Below are 17075 nucleotides of genomic sequence, written 5' to 3' on the forward strand. Positions count from 1 at the left end.
GACTGTTTGCATGCCCCACTCAGTTTGCAGGCTTGGAGGGGGTGATCACAGCTGTGCTGGATGAGTTTCCACATGTCTGGGCCAAGCGCCGGGAGTGGTTTGTGCTTGGAGTGGTCATTACCTGCTTCTTTGGATCCCTGGTCACCTTGACTTTCGTGAGTACAACCCCCAACTGAGAGTCAGCTTTTCATTGGGCATTGGGACACTGCACGAAGCTCTTTCTTTCCAGCCCACAGGGAGCCCTGGCTTTAGGACCAAAGAGGGAGAGGCTGTTACAGCTGTTAAGAAGTTAGTCATCACGGAGAAGGAGAAAAGTTGTTTTTGGCGGTATCTGTCTCTAGAATTTGGGCATGGAGCTGGAGGTTCAGCATTTTACAGCAAGTCCAACTAGATTTCTATCTGGAGAAAGTACTAAGACTTGCCTTTTCAGTCTATTTCCAGTCCTTACGGCTGCTTTCTTGGGAATACTGCCCAAAATATCTGGAGGCTGGCACCTTGGGTTTGTCACGTTGTCTCCTCCAGAGAAGTTGCAATGGTGATGAAGTCAGACCTTCTCCAGTGATTTCTTTTTGAGGGGGAGGGGAGCTGAGGTAAACACTATAAAACTGTACATCAGACAGTACCCACAGGCATGGCAGGCTTGTATCCTCCTGACTCAAGGCGGATTTTGTAAATCAACTTACCTTTAGGCCATGACCCAAATGGCTCTGGAGCTTCAGCAGGGCTTTGGGGACCTGTGTAGGATCCATGGGGTTTGTGATTCAGGACAGAGGCAAAACCATGACCACTGGGCCCAGTGTCCGGTGTTGTAAGTTTCCCAGATTCAGTCTTTAGGGACCAGGATTCTCCAGGGTAGAGTACACAGTAGGTGTTTGGTAAACTGAAGAAAGTAGATCAAGAGGCGTTTTTCAGTTTGTCTTTAAAGCTTTGGGCGGGGGGGGGGGAGGGGTGCGGACAAGAGAGTGACCGGTAGGGCTGGAAGAGGAGTCTGATAGGATGAGATCTTGCCTACCCTGCCAAAGCCAGTCTAAGAGGCAGGCTCTGGGGTATTTGTATTCGATCCAAGGTGAGAACTTTGCAGGGTTATCCTAAGAAGTTCTTTTTGTCTCTGTTGAAAAGAGGAGGCAGTGCCTCAGCGGGCCTTGAACCAAGTTGGTGGTCTCGTTTCCAGGGTGGGGCCTACGTGGTGAAGCTGTTGGAGGAGTTCGCCACGGGACCTGCAGTGCTCACTGTGGCCCTGATTGAAGCTGTTGCTGTGTTTTGGTTCTACGGTAAGATGCTTCCTTCCACCATATCCTTCCTACACCAGCCTGTGTAGGCACCAGAATACACAAGGGCTGGATTTGTCAGAGAAAGGCAGGCCAGTGTACAAGACGTCACCTCCTGCATGCCTTCTTCAGAAACAGGTCATCATTTCCTCCAGACTGTACAACAGATTGCCTAAGCTCCTGGGAAGACTTTTCCGAGTAAATGTTTACTCAGTGGACAGGCTGAAGTGGTTCCCTATAGCTTATCCATAGTGGTTGCTTAAGATCTGACAGACACAGTTTAGGAGCTTATCTTCCAGGCAAGAGGCCAGAATGTTTCTGTTTGGATTATCTGTCTTGGTAAAACCTCCAGTTTATTCCCCTTGCCCCAGCTGTGGGATGGAATCTGATAAGGGTGAAACCCCCAGGAGTGCAGAGTAAGCTGACATGGGTCCCTGGGCAGGGATCCCAAGAGCCCATGGGCAAGGATCAGGAGGGCACAGAAGTGGAAATGAAGAAAACCAAGTTCAGAGATCTTTAAAATCAGAAAGTGATTATTTCATTCTGAATATATTTATTTTCCCAGTTTCTATGATAGCACAACAGCTTTAGCATGTACATCATTACACGTAACATGAAGAAGGCGGGGTCCCATGTTTTGAGTTATACGTGGGCCTGGTTTGGGGACTTTTTTGTGTGTTTGAAAGAAGTTCCCCCCACCCCCTCAGCACTTCAGAGAACCAAGTTCAAAGTCTGTGATGCTACAGACCTGTGGGCACTTTCAGGGAAGCACCCACAGAGCGCTCTTCCTTCCCCTTCTCCATCTCTCCCCAGTCAGAGTTCCCACTTCTCACTTTCCTGCCGGTTATTTTGTAAAGAAGAACCTTGATCTTGATCTGACAATATGAATGAGCAATAGTGTGGTTAGAATTTTCTCTTGAAAGTTTCTAGCATATGGTCAGAGTCAGTCTCTATCAAGTGGGTTCAACATTTTTAGACAAAGTTCAACTTCCTTTTCTACAGTAAGGATAAAATCAGATATATGGTGAAATCCTAGAAGGGTGGTGTGGGCACCAAGACGAGGCTTTAGGTCCCTCCCCAAATGTCCACCAGTCCTCTCACTCTCTGTAGAAAGAGCTTTGCTTGCTATAACAAGCATTTTTGTGACATGTTCGCCATCCTACCTTCAGGCCAGACTGGTGTCCCTGAACCCTTCCTATGGAGAAATTCCAGAGTTGCTGCTCTCTCTGAGTTAGGGGCTAGGAGGACAGTCTGTTTCCTCTCTTAGTCAATCGCCTCCTCTTTTGGATGACTGTAGGCATCAATCAGTTCTGCAGTGATGTGAAGGAAATGCTTGGTTTCAGCCCTGGATGGTTCTGGAAGATCTGCTGGGTAGCCATCAGTCCTCTGTTTCTCCTGGTGAGTTGTCATCTCCCTTCTCCTCTGGCCCTAGAGAAAAGATTCACCCTCAAACACTCACCACCACCCCTAGAAAGTTAACTACTCTTCTGGCTTCTGTCACATTATTTCATCACTTCCCTGCTGCATGATAATAACACATAACATTCATTGAGCAAGAATTGCCAGGCCAGACTTTATGCTAAACTTATATCCACTGCTGTTTTTTTTAATGAAAAAGGGTGAATTTATTATGAATATGAAATCATTATAAATTATACACACAAAACAGCAGAGTCCCCAAGATATATGAAGCAAACACAGAGCTGAAGGGAGAAACAGACATTTCTATGATTATACTTGAAAGCTTCAATCCCTGGTTTTCAATATTGGATCAAACGTCTACACAGGCAGTCAATGAGGAAATGGAAGATAAACTCAGGTCTCAGTTCAGTTTTTGGTCTAAAGTTTTACACCCAGGGTGAGGGTCTTGTTTGCCTTTCCTGAGTCTCAGCCCCGAGCACCATTCCTTCCCTGCGTGGAGAATATGAAAGTAATTGACAGACAGACATGGCTTCTTTCCTCAGGGAACTAATCCAGTGTCTCTCCTTCCTTTGAAAAACAAATGAAAGGATTTAAGTAGATTATCTAGAAGCACTGGTAATAATATAAATTAATAACCCATTTATGTCAAGACTTCTGCTTCTAGTAATGGCAGACTAGTGATCCAGACCAACCCTCTCACTGAAAACAGCTAAAATCTCTGGATTTAAAAATACATTGTGTTTTAAGTTTACCAAAAAGCAACAGCAAGATGACAGGGTAATAAGGAACTACGAGGCCAAAACCTAGAGGAACACTGGAGCCCACAGCATATACCAGAGCCCTTGGTCCTGAGAGTATCTGCTGCTCGGGGCAAAGTTGGCTTTAGTTTTGGAAATCTCCAGTGTCCAGGGAATGGAAGTCAAGGAGGGCTTCTGTGGTAGAGAGAGAGACGAAGCAGAACAGAAGCAAGAATGAGCACGCTGGCCATCTTACAGATGAATATCGAGACATGCAGGTACACAAAGCACAAAAAATAAAGGGCTGCCCTGGGAAAGTCAAAAAGAATGCAAAAGAGTTGTTTTGAAAGAAGGCACAGCTGTATCCATGTCCTCTGAGGAAATGGATGGCCCAGATATCCTAATAAGCTGGACTGAAGGAACAGTCTCTCGCTCTAGAAGATCAAAAAGCTCCTTCCACCCTAAATTGAGTTACAGATAAATGAAAGAAGTGAGAGTAATCCCTGCTGATGTGCACGGAGTCACTTTACCCCAGGCTACCTCAGAGCACACTTGGATGTTAGCAGGGCGCTTATCCATCTTTGGGCAAACAGGCAACCCTTGGAGCTGAGCACTCTCATTTGACAATAAATGAATTCTACGTCGGACTCAAGATCTATGCCTAAAGAACTTTGGCGGGGGTCATCTTTAAGAAAATGAATACAGAATTACTAGGACACCTGTCAGGTCCTTCATGAGCAGCACAGTAAGTCCTAGTAGTCACGATAAATATTATCATTATCATTTTTTTGACCACACCAAGCAGCATGTGGGATTGTAGTTCCCTGAAAAGAAAAAGATTGAACCCAGGTGCCCTGCAGTGGAAGCACAGTCTTAACCACTGGACAGCTAGGGAAGTCCCAATAAATACTGTTTTTATGCAATATTTAAAAAAAATTAAAACTAATGCAAAAAAAATTACTGATGAACAAATTCCAGCATTTTAAATAAACACAAGATCTGACCATATACTTGGCATGTCTCACCTCACTCTAATCTGGTCCTATCAAGAGTTTGTTTCTTTAAAGTATTGCACTAAAATATTATTTCTTGATTACTGAATTTTGGCACCCCCTTAAATGCTGTATCCAAGGTGAATACCTCATATGCCTTACTCTAGTCCTGGCCCCATGCTTTTGGTATTTTCATTTCTGTGGTGGTCTGGCAAACTGGGTGAACACTTGGGCTACAATCAGTGAGTTTCTGTGCCAGTAAAATCCAGGTACAGATCTGGGTTCAGGCACGTGACATAATTTCTGTGACGTTCACTATACTCACTTCTTCTAAAGGTGCTTCAGGGCACAATTAAGAGGAGGCAAATCTGTCCTCCACTTCTGGGTTTACTTAACAGATCCCTTGCTCTGGGCTTTTTAAGGCTGCTTTAGGTAAACAATGAGTAGCTTACTTAAAATATTCTTTTTCATTGAAGCCAAGTTATGAAAAAGAAAATACTGTAAATGAGCAAGAGGAGGTGGGGTGTCTGGAGCAATACTTGGTGGCCACAGTGAGAGCTTGCAGCCTCCCTGGACCGCGTGAGGTTCCACACACCTGACACCAAGATGAGACGTGTTACAGCTCCTGACCAGACACTACGTTTCCCTGTTCCAAAATCACCTTTCTTAGTAGCCGGGGCTGGGGCTGAGGAGAGTCTGTCTGGAGAAAGGTTCGCGAATGGCCAGGCTCGTTTTGAAAGCTTCTTCCTGGACTTAGGAATAGTACTGTGCTGAAGATGGATGTGTGTTTAACAGTTTCCCATTTTTATTACCTGAGGACAAAGAAAAAAAAGATAAAAATAGACATTTAACCACACAAATAATTTACATTACTGTCTTTTTTATGACTATGAAATAATAAGATAAAATTAAATCAAGAGCAATAACGATTTCGGCACAGTGGTTACTAGGCAAAAACTGGCATTTACGCTCTCTCTGGAAAACAAACTGAAATAAGAAGACTCATAAACTGAGTGTTGGGAGCACAGTGTGAAATTTTTCTTGGTTGAAATCTTCACTGAATTTTCAAGTAAAAAGTGTATTAAGCTGCTGTTTCCTTCCATTATTCCTTTCATTACACAGGCCGGTGGCAGGCAGGCATTTGTTGTCAAGATGCCTCGTGGCAGAGCCAGCCTTGTTGAAACCCTAGTCCTTAGCTTGGGGTTAATATAAAGAGAGGGGAGAGAAGAAACAGGTGCTCAGGAGTCTGCATCCGCTCCAGGTCTTGAGAACCTTATTGTGTCTCCTGGACGTAGGTGCCTTCCATCTCACCAAAAACGATCAGCAGAGAAATGCAGGGGGAAATAAATAAAAACAAAGCAGAGAGAGAGATGAAGCCCTAGGACTGGCAGGAGCCGTGGAGAGGTTGCCCAGTTTATTCCTCCACCATCTGAAAAACTGGGGCCTGAACTATGCCTGATGGGTGCCAGTCTCTTCTCCTTTGTATTTCCCCTCAATAACTCCCTGAGGCCTTGGCATCCCTACTGTAGGGGTTGAGGTGGGGGTTGGGGAGGAAAAATCAAGATAAGCCCTTCCTTGTTTGCAGTTGAGGCACAGAAATTAGTGACTTCTTTGTGTCAAGAGATCAATCTAGCATATCTCACCCTTAGGCAATTTCCTGAAATTTTCTTCCCTTTAGCATTGGTGGCTTCTCCAGTGGCTCAGCAGGTCAAGAATCCGCCTGCAATGCGGGAGACCTGGGTTCAATCCCTGGGTTGGGAAGATCCCTTGGATAAGGGAAAGACTACCCACTCCAGTATCCTGGCCTGGAGAATTCCATGGACTGTATAGTCAGTCCATGGGGTTGCAGAGTCGGACACAACTGAGCCACTTTCACTTCACTTCACTTTCTGTGGTATCAGGACTGTCTCTGTGCGGGTGTTGTGAAAATTTTTTAATGTTTCTTGAACTTTCTGTTTTAGTTCATCATCTGCAGTTTTTTGATGAGCCCACCACAGCTACGACTTTTCCAGTATGATTATCCTCGGTGGAGCATCATCCTGGGTTACTGCATAGGAACCTCATCTTTCATCTGCATCCCCACATATATAACCTATCGGCTGATTGTCACTCCAGGGACACTTAAGGAGGTATGTGCTAGTCAGTGTGTGTGTAGACTGGTAGTTGTTTGGGAAGAAAAGGGTTCTTATGCTCTACTCAAAGGAGAGAAGTCCACCGCAAGGATTCACCAAGAGGCTCTCAGCCTTATATAATCATATACCTACATCATTATGTAGCCTCTGATAGCTGCCACTGTCATCTCAGGGCATTTCCCATAAGCCTCAAGTATGAAGGTGAATGACTGAGCTGTTGTCTGGATGCACCACAGTGCACAGCCTGGTATATAGCATTCTAAACATATTAGGAAACTGCTTTGCCTCCTGCATTCCATTGAGCACAGACATCAGATCAGTGGTGTCTGGAGCAATAACACAAATTTGATTTAAGTGGATTTACTTTAAATCCACTTAAGTAGAGATTACGGTGGAAAATGTCTGTGGTCACTTTTCTAACAGCAATGTGATAAGGGCTATTTCAAAAATCATCACTAAATAAGGATGTGACAACAATATTATGTGCGTGTGTGTTAGTCACTCAGTCGTGTCCGGCTTTTTGAGACCCCGTGGACTGTAGCCCACCAGGCTCCTCTGTCCATGGGATTCTCTAGGCAAGAGTACTGGAGTGGATTGCCATTCCCTTCTCCAGGGGATCTTCCTGACGCAGGGATCAAACCCAGGTCTCCTGCATTGCAAGTGGATGCTTTACCATCTGAGCTACTAGGGAAGCCCAATAATATCATAGTTTTAGCTTAAAAAAAAAAAAGCTGCCACTATAATAGCAGGATTTGTGTCAGTAAATGAATAGTGTGCTGTAAAAATTTCAATAACAGAACCTTACAATTTGTATAAGATTGTGTATATTTTACAGTATCTTCATGTAGATTATCTTACTTTGTTATCAAAATACTTCGTGAGGCAGATGGGCAGGTATCCTTAGCAAAGATACTGAATCTGGGAATAATGCTGCTCACGGTTTCCCTATTTCAGTGACTTGCATAGGGACGCACAGTACAGCGAGGCTCAGAATCCAGGGCTTCTGGGTTTTGGTCCAATGCCCTTTCATTTTTAGGTGCAGCTTCTCTTTTGTGTCCTCAGGGTACTAATGGTTTGCGGATGTAGACATTGGCTCTAGAGGTTAGGGAGACGAGTTGTCACTTTTCATCCTGTGCTGTCAGAGTTAGTAGTTCGGGCCACCAGGATTCCCAGCAATGTTAGCAAAATTGAAAATGCTGGGTCGTTACTTGCTTGGTTGTGTTTCATGCCACAGCGAGGGTACTGTGGCAGGAGGGCCTGAAGAAGAGGCTGCTTACAGAAGTCCGTGGGTGGGTGCTTTTGTCAGAGGTGAGCTCAAAGGTGAAAAGTGGTATTTGGGGGAAAGCTAGAGGGATGTGCTCTCTAACAACCTGAGATCAGAGCTGGGCTAGTCTGTGGGTTCTTAGAGGCAAAACTCAAATATGAGTTTATCACACTCATCTTCCCAAAACATTTCATAAGAAACATGAAGTGAGAGCCTGAGGCAATTACATAGCACCTCTTTTCTGAGAACTGAGATTGCTTCTTTTTGCAAATAGAAAAACTGAATTCTAGGTGAATAGAACTCTGCAAGGAGTTACTAATTTCCTACTCCCATAACAGCCCTATTACAACCTCATTTCTCCCAGAGGGCCGTGGATTCTGGTGTTGTCTGAAATATATGCTCAGGCCATAGCCACTGTGTCTGCTCCTTCAGGCTGTTCTTTATGGCAGTCATGACAGCCCACTGACCCCGCTGACCAAACCCAGAGGCCAAGGTCAGGGTTGAGCATTCAGGTCAATACATTTCAGTATTCTTTGGTCACAGACTGTACCTCAAGTCTTGGTCATCTTTCTTGCAAATTCCCGTTGGCCACAAGGAAATGCTACCCAAAGGTGTACAATTAGAGAGCTCAATTAGTAGTAGAGGAGAAGGCTGAATGCAGGGCCACCAGATGGGAAACAGTGGGTTAGGAAGCATCACGATACAGCCAGTCAAGGGGGCCTGGGAGGGAAAAGACTATGGCAAGTCACTTACCTTCTCTGGGTCTTAGTTTCTTCATCTTTAACATGTGCTCACTGAACTGGATTAACATTTCCAAAGTGTGTTATAAGGAGCTGTAGTTCCATGGGATATCAATTAAGTGTTACTGCTGGGGAAATGTTACATGGTCAAATAATTCTGCAGAATGCTGGATTAAGGCAAAGTTAAATAGGTCTCTTTACAACAGGACTTCTGAAAAGCCTTAACATGCCTATATGCATGCTTAGTTTCTGAGAGGAATAAAGCATGTTTTTGCCAAGCACCCCAAGGGACTATTAATTTTTTTGTGAATACCAGACTTTATGGTCTGTAACATTCTATGTATGAGGGAGGGAGAACTCATATGACATTTTGGTTTTTTTTTTTTTTAAAAAAAGACTAAGAGTAAAGTAAATTTCGTAACTCTTCTGGGCCCTAGCCACATACAAGGCTGGAGTTTGTGGAGTAAGTCACCACCTGCTCACCTGTAATTTAGAGCCTGTCACAGGCATCTGCAACCTGGAGGTCTCAAGGTTGGAGTCATCGCCTGGATTAGGTGACTGTCAGAGAAGCCCTTAGTGACCTGCAGAAAGACACTGGGAATATGGTCGCTAATAAAATCATGAAGATGGTAACAGTGATCCAGTGCTTGCATGATCACCTTGCAGAAGGCCAGGGACTGGCAAATTTTGAGAGCAGTAGTAGTCTGGCAACTGGACTGCTGCCCAAATATGGGAAATAAGTGGACCTGGCCTTTTGGGAAATGAGCAGTCAGAAGGGCAGCAGAATGGGCAAGTAGAGGTTAGAGCACAAAACCTTTTGTGTTTTTCACTGTGGGTCTTGCCTCTGCCATACGCCTGACTGCTCTTCTTTCTCTGCACAGTATAGCTTCACTGAAGACTAGAGTGATGTGTCCAGTTCTCAAAAGGCCTAATTCTCCTTTATCAGTTATGGGTTACAGATTCATCTTTGGGAAAGAATGGTTTGTGAAAATTTGCTTTCTATGACTAGACATGTCCAGGTAACTGATGAACACTGTAGTACCTCCTTTTTAAATGGATTCCCAGGGTGAGGTTTCATTATGGTCATCAGGAACACAACATGTACAATTTTGTGAATTTCATTACCTATGAGAATGGGAACTTTTAAAATTCCATAGGCCCTGCTCCTTAAAGAAGGATAACTCCCAGAACCAAGAAATAAAAAAGATTAAGGGGACCACATACTTTTCAATCCAAAATAAAAGGACAGGTAGCAGAGCTTCACCTAAAATCAATAAATCAAAATATACTTTCAGATCCAATTTTGCTTTGCTAACCATAGGTTCAGACTTTTGGCCATCAATTTTACTGAGCACCTGAGTATTTTCTTTCCTAAACCTCTGCAGTGCTCCCCACATCTCTGAGCTGCTTCACATCACCCTGATGCTAAGTTTTACAAGGCAGGCTGTATATTTGATACCCAAACCCAAGCATATTTCAGATCTGTCTCAAAGCTTCTGTGCACCCCAGCTGTTTCTATGGTAAAAATTCTCAGTCTTTTCCCTGTAATGAGTACTATGTCAAAATGAGATTGCTTTAGGAATGATGATTTGAATGGGCACATCTTTTAAAATTATGTAATAATTTGCACCCTTGTATGAACTAACTACAGGTGAATTCATTAAGGCAGTTACATCTTGGCTGTTCCAGTGACTGATAGCACTATCCACTGTGCCTGTAATGTGTATGCAGGGCACAAGGAGCCTGGCTGAGGTGGGGGGAACCAGAATCCAGTGCTCACTCTGCTCCCCAAGCCCTGTGGGCCACATGAAGCCTCCTCTGCCCAGAGAAAAGGATGTCCTTTCCCAGACCATCAAAGGCATGTTATGGGCCAGCATTGGTTCTATTCAAGGGTCATCATTTTCTCCTATTAGTGTTAAAGTGACTTTTTAGTTTACAGATGCTTTTATATAGTTCCTTTATATGGCATTTCTACCCATATTTGAGAACAAACAAATTAGGGATTCCTTTCGTTTTTAAATTTCTTTCTTTGGCTGTACCTCATGGCATGTAGAACTTCCCCGACCAGGGATCAAACCTGCACCCCCTGCAGTGAAAGCGTAGTCTTCACCACTGGACTGCCAGGGAAGCCCCGGGATTCCTTTCTTAACAAAAGTCAATAAAACTATTCCAATTTACTATTAACCACCATTTAAATGCTATTTAACCTTTAATATTAATGTTGAAAAAAACTTTAAGCTTTAAATTACAAGAATATTTATAACATCATATCTTCTTCCTAACAGCGTATTATTAAAGGTATCACCCCAGAAACACCGACAGAAATTCCCTGTGGGGACATCCGCCTGAATGCTGTGTAAAACATCAACAAAAGGAAGATGGCTTCCCAATAACCTCTTCCTCCAGTCCTGACAAATCACACATCGCCTTCTCCCTCTAAGTCAATGAGTTTCCGGCTAAGCCTATCAATGGAAGGGCCTTCTTCATAGAGACACAGTCCCAAAAGACTACGGTGCCCAGATTCTTTCGGCCTCCAGTCACTTCGTGTGACATCTCCGGGACATGTTACCACGTTAGGCTCTGTGATGCAGCTAAAGTGAACTGCTTTGAATGTGTGAAGCTGTGTATGAAAACCACCATGTTGTCATTAGGACTAGTTTAGGATCAAGTCTGTTAAAGTCTCCTGTGTCATTCCTTCTTATGATCATCAGTATCTAATATCGTTTGCTTCCAAAGATTTCAACTGCTCATGACTGCATAAACCATGTAGGAAAAAACAGGGATACTGTCTTGCTAGCCATGTTTTCTGAGTAGCAGAGAATCCTATAGCTGGAGTCTATTAGAACCCCATAACCTGTGTGCTGCTGTGGAATCAGGAGAGGAAGATTTAAGAAGCTAAATTGAAAAAATAATGTGTATGTGTGAGCATGTGTGTCTGTGTGTACAACTGTTCCAGTGTATCCTTACCCATTACAAACTATATGAATTCCCTCTAGTTTTTTTTTACATTAACAAATTCCACCTACTGAAATTTGTATGTATGTTATTATTTGAAGGGTATAATGACTATGACAGGCTCTGCCACCTATTCCAAGGACACTGCTTTAGCCCATATGCTTTCCTCTATGGGCTGGCCTTTAGTATTTGCTGCACTTTACTGCCATCTTCCTGTCTCTCTCTACTAAACATACAGGGTAACAAGTCCACAGGCTAATCTGGCCTATTTCATTAGTCACTGTGGCTTGGCTGTGAACTACTCTGAAGATGAATATTGATAAATGCATCTTCAGTGTTCAGTTGGCTATCTGGTTTAAGCTCTGTCTACTTCAAATGCCTGAGTTTGACCACTAAGGTTATTTTGCTTTGTGAAGAGTAGATAAATCTAATTCTCACAGGGTGTAGAGGTCTGACACCCTGACCTAAACCAAGGTCATCCTCAATCCAAAAGTAATTTAGAGAGTCTGGTAAGTAAACCTTCTCCCAACTCCTTGACTTTTCCTGGGTGGCCATCAGGATAGTGGGCCCTCCAGATAATTTTCAAGATTGTGTCTAAATAAGGCTGATTGGAAAAGGGACACTTAAGTTAATAAAACCACATAAAACCCTTAATACAGATCTAGTAAATGTGAATTCAGTGGCTTGGGACACTCAGATGCATAGGTAGAGAAGCAAATTTTACCTTGTAGTGACAATTCCTTAACCAAAACCTTAAAGGCAGTAAAGCCTAGTCAATGATAAAAGGACTCAATCTTCTGGCCCCGTTTCACATCAGTCCTCTACATGAATCTAATTCAATCCTAACAACCGTACAGAAAGAAGATCCCTATAGTAGAGGCCTAATTTCATCCAATTATAGATCTTTCTCCCTTGACTTCCTTTCCCCAACAATAATCCCCAGCCACCTTCCTGTATTCCACTACATCCTTCTATTTCTGATTCCCTGCTTTCCCCAGTGGGGTATTTTCCCCATAGATGTCAGCTGCTGAGAAATTTCCCAAATTATCAGAGGAAAAGAGGAGGGGGATTTAAAATGACTCTTGGTGACCTGCCTTATCTTTGCCTTTTCATTCCTTCTTGCTACCTTATGTCCATTCTCTTTGCTTTCTAGGGTGCTGAAAGGAGAGAGGTGATACAAGTGGCAGTGTATTTGGTGGTAAATAGCTTTGCAAATTTTAAGAACTTGCTTTATATGGATTCTCCCCCTCTCACACACACTTATACATTTTCCAAAGACACCATTTTTTAAACAGCACTTTTTCAAACAAAGAGTTTTGTCAAGCCAGGTGTTATACAGGTGTTTTGAAAATTTTCAAATGTCACTAGACTTTAAAAAAATCCAAGATCTCTCTTCAGTATAGTCTGCATTTACTTGATTCCTATTAATCAATACTACTCTGAATATTTTTTAAGGAAAACTTAGTTGGTAGACCAACTTTAAAATAATCTTTTAAAGACCTTTTACATCTAATGTAGCATTTACATAAAAGGAAAAAATAAAAATGGAATGAACTGTAAAGTGCTGAAGTTAATTTCTTTTCTGTAATTTACTAGTAAGAAATAGGGAACAGACAAGACACAACAAAATAATGGAGGCCAATTCAGTTGATTGAGATTGTTCCTACATGTTGATATGTAATGGAGTCCAAACAATTTATCTCCATTCCAAAAAACTTGAGACCCATTTAAAACTTATTCCATTTGTTGTGTGGAATGCATGACTTGTAACCTAAATTCACTGCCCTGGCTGCCCCATCCGGAGATGGAAGCAAAGACCCCTACAAATCCACCCAATCAATGTATTAGCTCCAAAATCATATAATGACAAATCAAATAATGAATCTCAAAGTAAGGCAAAGTGATTCTGTGAGATTAGTCACTCTCTCACCATCCTTTTTATGCAGCTTGTTAATTTGGTGCCACCAATACCAAACTTTGAAGTACAAATTTCCACTTAACTTCTCCACCCCAAATCTCCTTAAAAAGGGAGATTATTCCCCTAGAATTAGAACTATGTTCTCTCTGAAAAGTAGGAAAGACTGACCTGGTATGTTCTATCTGTTGTACAGTTGATTTGGAGGTGACCATCAAAGCAAAGCTTAAAACCACGGAATGCAGCGGCTTAACTGTGCTGTTCTTATGCATCTTAAGACAATCATTAGCTATCCAATGGTACAATCCATGCCTGGTTCCTTTCATAGCATGTCTTTCGGCTCATAAATCAACACCTGGTGCTTAAGATATCATTAAAATAAGGCAGTATTCAGAAGGCATTTTCTCCATTTTTTTGGTCAGAGACAGTTGGGAAGAGCAGTAGATCCCTCAAAGAGACTATTACAACCTGTCATCACCATAAACCAATGAAAACAAAACAGTTCTACGCCAAGTAGGAAGTTGTATACTTCAGTCATCATGGAGCTCACCTGGTACTTACAAGGAGAGTTACACAGAAGGCTCTAAATTAGGAAGGTAAATTTAGAAAGTGCTTGCAAAGCATGCTGGAGACTGAAATTTATAAATCCAAATATTAAAAAAAACAAAACAAAACATTAAGACAAGGTATATCCCTATACTGTAGAAAGCTTTCCTGGTGAAACATTCTAAATTTTTTTCTCCAATATCACAGATAAGTCAGTGATCTATATTAAAATGTGTCTTGTTTAGTTCCATGGAAGAACTATTTCAAAAGCTCTAAATCTTTTTTTTGTTACTTTTATAGTATCATCTTTCCCCCTCATTCGTTAACTGTCTCTAAATTTCAATGATGGAACAATGTTTTAAAGTTCAGATAACTACATTAGAGGGCAGAAACAAACCTACTTACTTTCTCTACTCTTCCTGGGATCTAGAAATTTCTGAAGAAATATTTCCTTTCCTAGAATGACATAATACTCCTCTCAATTTTTTAACAGGCATTTACTACAATGGAAAAGATGGAATCTTAAGTATGCCTTTGCTTGTGTAACATATAGTTGGAATCCATTCAGTACTGTTTCTACATTAGGTGTATCAAAACAAATTTTGTAATGATTCACAATATATTTCAATTGAAATTTAAGCTTGTATTTCTCTTAACACCACCTCATAATATCCATACCAAACTGTTCTACCACCAATCAAGTTTTTACTTCCTTATCAAAGAGATTATCTTCCCTGGCCAAATCTACTTTGGAACCAGTGTGCACTGGTGGAGCACGTCATCAGAAAAGTTTTATGTCTGCTAAACTAAGAACCTTATCATTTAGGAGAGAGAACAGGTGATTTCAGTCCTTCAGTTCTACAACTGAAGACTATAATTATAGTAGATAATCTAACAAATTGTAAACACTGACAGTTCAAACAAATATTTAGGAAAGAGGAGCTAGCCCATCTCTAGGCTTAAAATGCCTGAAGTGAAAGTGACATATATCAAACAAACCTCTCAGAGAAATGTTGACAATAAAGGAATGAATGAAAGGGAAAGTGTTAGTACGTCAGTTGTGTCCAACTCTTTGCATTCCCATGGACTGAAGCCTGCCAGGCTCCTCTGCCCATGAGATTCTCCAGGCCAGAATACTGGAGTGGGTAGATGTTCCCCTCTCCCACTGATCCCACATCTCCAGGGGATCTTCCCAACCCAGGGATTGAACCCAGGTTTCCTGCACAGCAGGTGGATTCTTTACCATCTGAGCCACCAGGGAAGCCCCAAATACCTAAATTTCCATAAACAAGAATATTTGCTAATTTTTAAAAAAAGCTACTTGATTCTTACTCGAATTCTAATATTAGAAGTATACCTTATCTTAAAACTTGATACATGAAAAATGCAAAGTTTAAAGGATAAAATTAGGGACTTATGTAAAATAAGAATTTGCAGTTATTTCTCCAGTAGCATTTAAATATCATCTGATTTACAAAAAGAAAAAAAACATTTTCAGGATACTTTGTGTTGAACATATCAATGGTAGTGATTTAATCGCTAAGTTGTGTCCGACTCTTGCAACACCATGGACTGTAGCCTGCCGGGCTCCTCTGTCCTTGGGAATTCTCCAGGAAAGAATACTGGGAGTGGGTTGCCATGTCTTCCTCCAGGGGATCTTCCCAAGGCAGGGATCAAACCGTGGTCTCCTGCATTGCAGGCAGATTCTTTACCAACTGAGCTACGAGGGAAGCCCCGAAAGTATCAATGGGGTGCTTCAAATTCTGGACTATATACAGTTAACTGAATTATATAAATGGTACTTCATTTTCCTCATCTTTAGTTTCTTCTTCCACATTATTTATAGCTAAGAATAAATAAATATTTTCTACTATTCACCTCTGTCAACTGTGGTTATATGAAATTGTCCAATGTTATTTTTTTCATGAAACATTGAAACTTCAGTGACAGAATTAAACCTGATTTATACAAAATAAAGAGTCCCTTCTTTAAGATGCATAAAATGCCCATGTACTCATTTATACAATTTAGTCACAGATGTTCCAAGTTATATTTTAAGACATCAGTAAATGCCTTTTGTTGTTAACTGCTACTGTAGTAACTCTTAACATCATGATGAATAGACTGTCTCATTAAAAAGAAGAAAAAAACAGAATGAAACAAAAATCCCTTCCAAACTCTTAAGGTTAAAAGAAAAATCTTAACTGTGTATTGTCAAAACATCCCCCAAAATATCACTGCATGTGATCTGCAAATACTTAGCATCAAAAGTACCTAGAATTAGAAATATTAAATTTCAGTAAAGCAAAATGAATTATTATAATCTGTGTAGAGCTTCAGTTTATAATGTACTTTCACAGATACCAGGTTTCCCTGGTGGCTCAGATGGTAAAGAATCTACCCACAATGCAGGAGACCCGGGTTCAATCCCTGGGTTGGGAAGATTCCCTGGAAAAGGAAATGGCAACCCACTACAGTATTTTTGCCTGGAGAATTCTGTGGACAGAGGAATCTGGTGTGCTAAAGTCATGGAGTCGCAAAGAATCGGACACGACTGAGGCAACTAGTACTTTCACAAGTATCATGTCACTTGATCATCAGATCTATGTGATAGATGACATTTCCCCAGTTTTGTAGATAGGGAGTGTGAGATGCAGAGTGATTAAGTGATTTGCCCAGGTTCACACAGCTGGAAAGTTCCAGAACAGGCCTTATACCTAGGTTTTCTGATTGCAGGCCAAAGATTATTTGCATGAAAGTGAAAGTCACTCAGTCGTATCTGACTCTCAGACCCCATGGACTATACAGTCCATGGAATTCTCCAGGCCAGAATACTGGAGTGGGTAGCCATTCTGTTCTCCAGGGAATCTCTCCAACCCAGGGATCGAATCCAGGTCTTCCACATTGCAGATGGATTCTTTACCAGCTGAACCACAAGGGAAGCCCATTATTTGCATGTCTATCTTTAAAAACATCATCCATATAAAACTCCTAGAAGAGAGCATAGGCTAAACGTTCTCTGACATAAATCATACCAAGGTTTTCTTAGGTCAGTCTCCCAAGGCAATAGAAAGAAAAACAAATGGGAATTAATCAGACTTAGA

At 41.8% G+C, this 17075-nt stretch overlaps 1 protein-coding gene and 1 long non-coding RNA gene across 11 annotated transcripts in view; one reads left to right on the forward strand and one right to left on the reverse strand.

Annotated features, from left to right (window-relative positions):
- SLC6A4 (solute carrier family 6 member 4) overlaps positions 1-11596 on the forward strand; it is a 33085-nt gene extending 21489 nt beyond the window's left edge. For all 10 annotated transcript variants that reach the window (XM_025280935.3, XM_025280936.3, XM_025280941.3 and 7 more), the window contains 5 exons: positions 24-155; positions 1172-1271; positions 2566-2666; positions 6381-6548; positions 10841-11596. In XM_025280935.3, coding sequence (XP_025136720.2) covers positions 24-155; positions 1172-1271; positions 2566-2666; positions 6381-6548; positions 10841-10915 — 576 coding nt within the window. In that variant the 3' untranslated portion in view covers positions 10916-11596. The remainder of the gene's footprint in view (positions 1-23; positions 156-1171; positions 1272-2565; positions 2667-6380; positions 6549-10840) is intronic.
- On the reverse strand, positions 150-10845 carry LOC112583768. The gene is made up of 3 exons (XR_003107974.3): positions 8569-10845; positions 5015-5231; positions 150-2696 (listed from the first exon to the last, which is right to left on the reverse strand). It is a non-coding gene; the product is annotated as an uncharacterized LOC112583768 (long non-coding RNA).
- Positions 11597-17075: the final 5479 nt, after the last annotated feature.

This window comes from Bubalus bubalis, chromosome 3 (genome assembly GCF_019923935.1).
Source record: "Bubalus bubalis isolate 160015118507 breed Murrah chromosome 3, NDDB_SH_1, whole genome shotgun sequence".
NCBI classification, from domain to species: domain Eukaryota; kingdom Metazoa; phylum Chordata; class Mammalia; order Artiodactyla; family Bovidae; genus Bubalus; species Bubalus bubalis.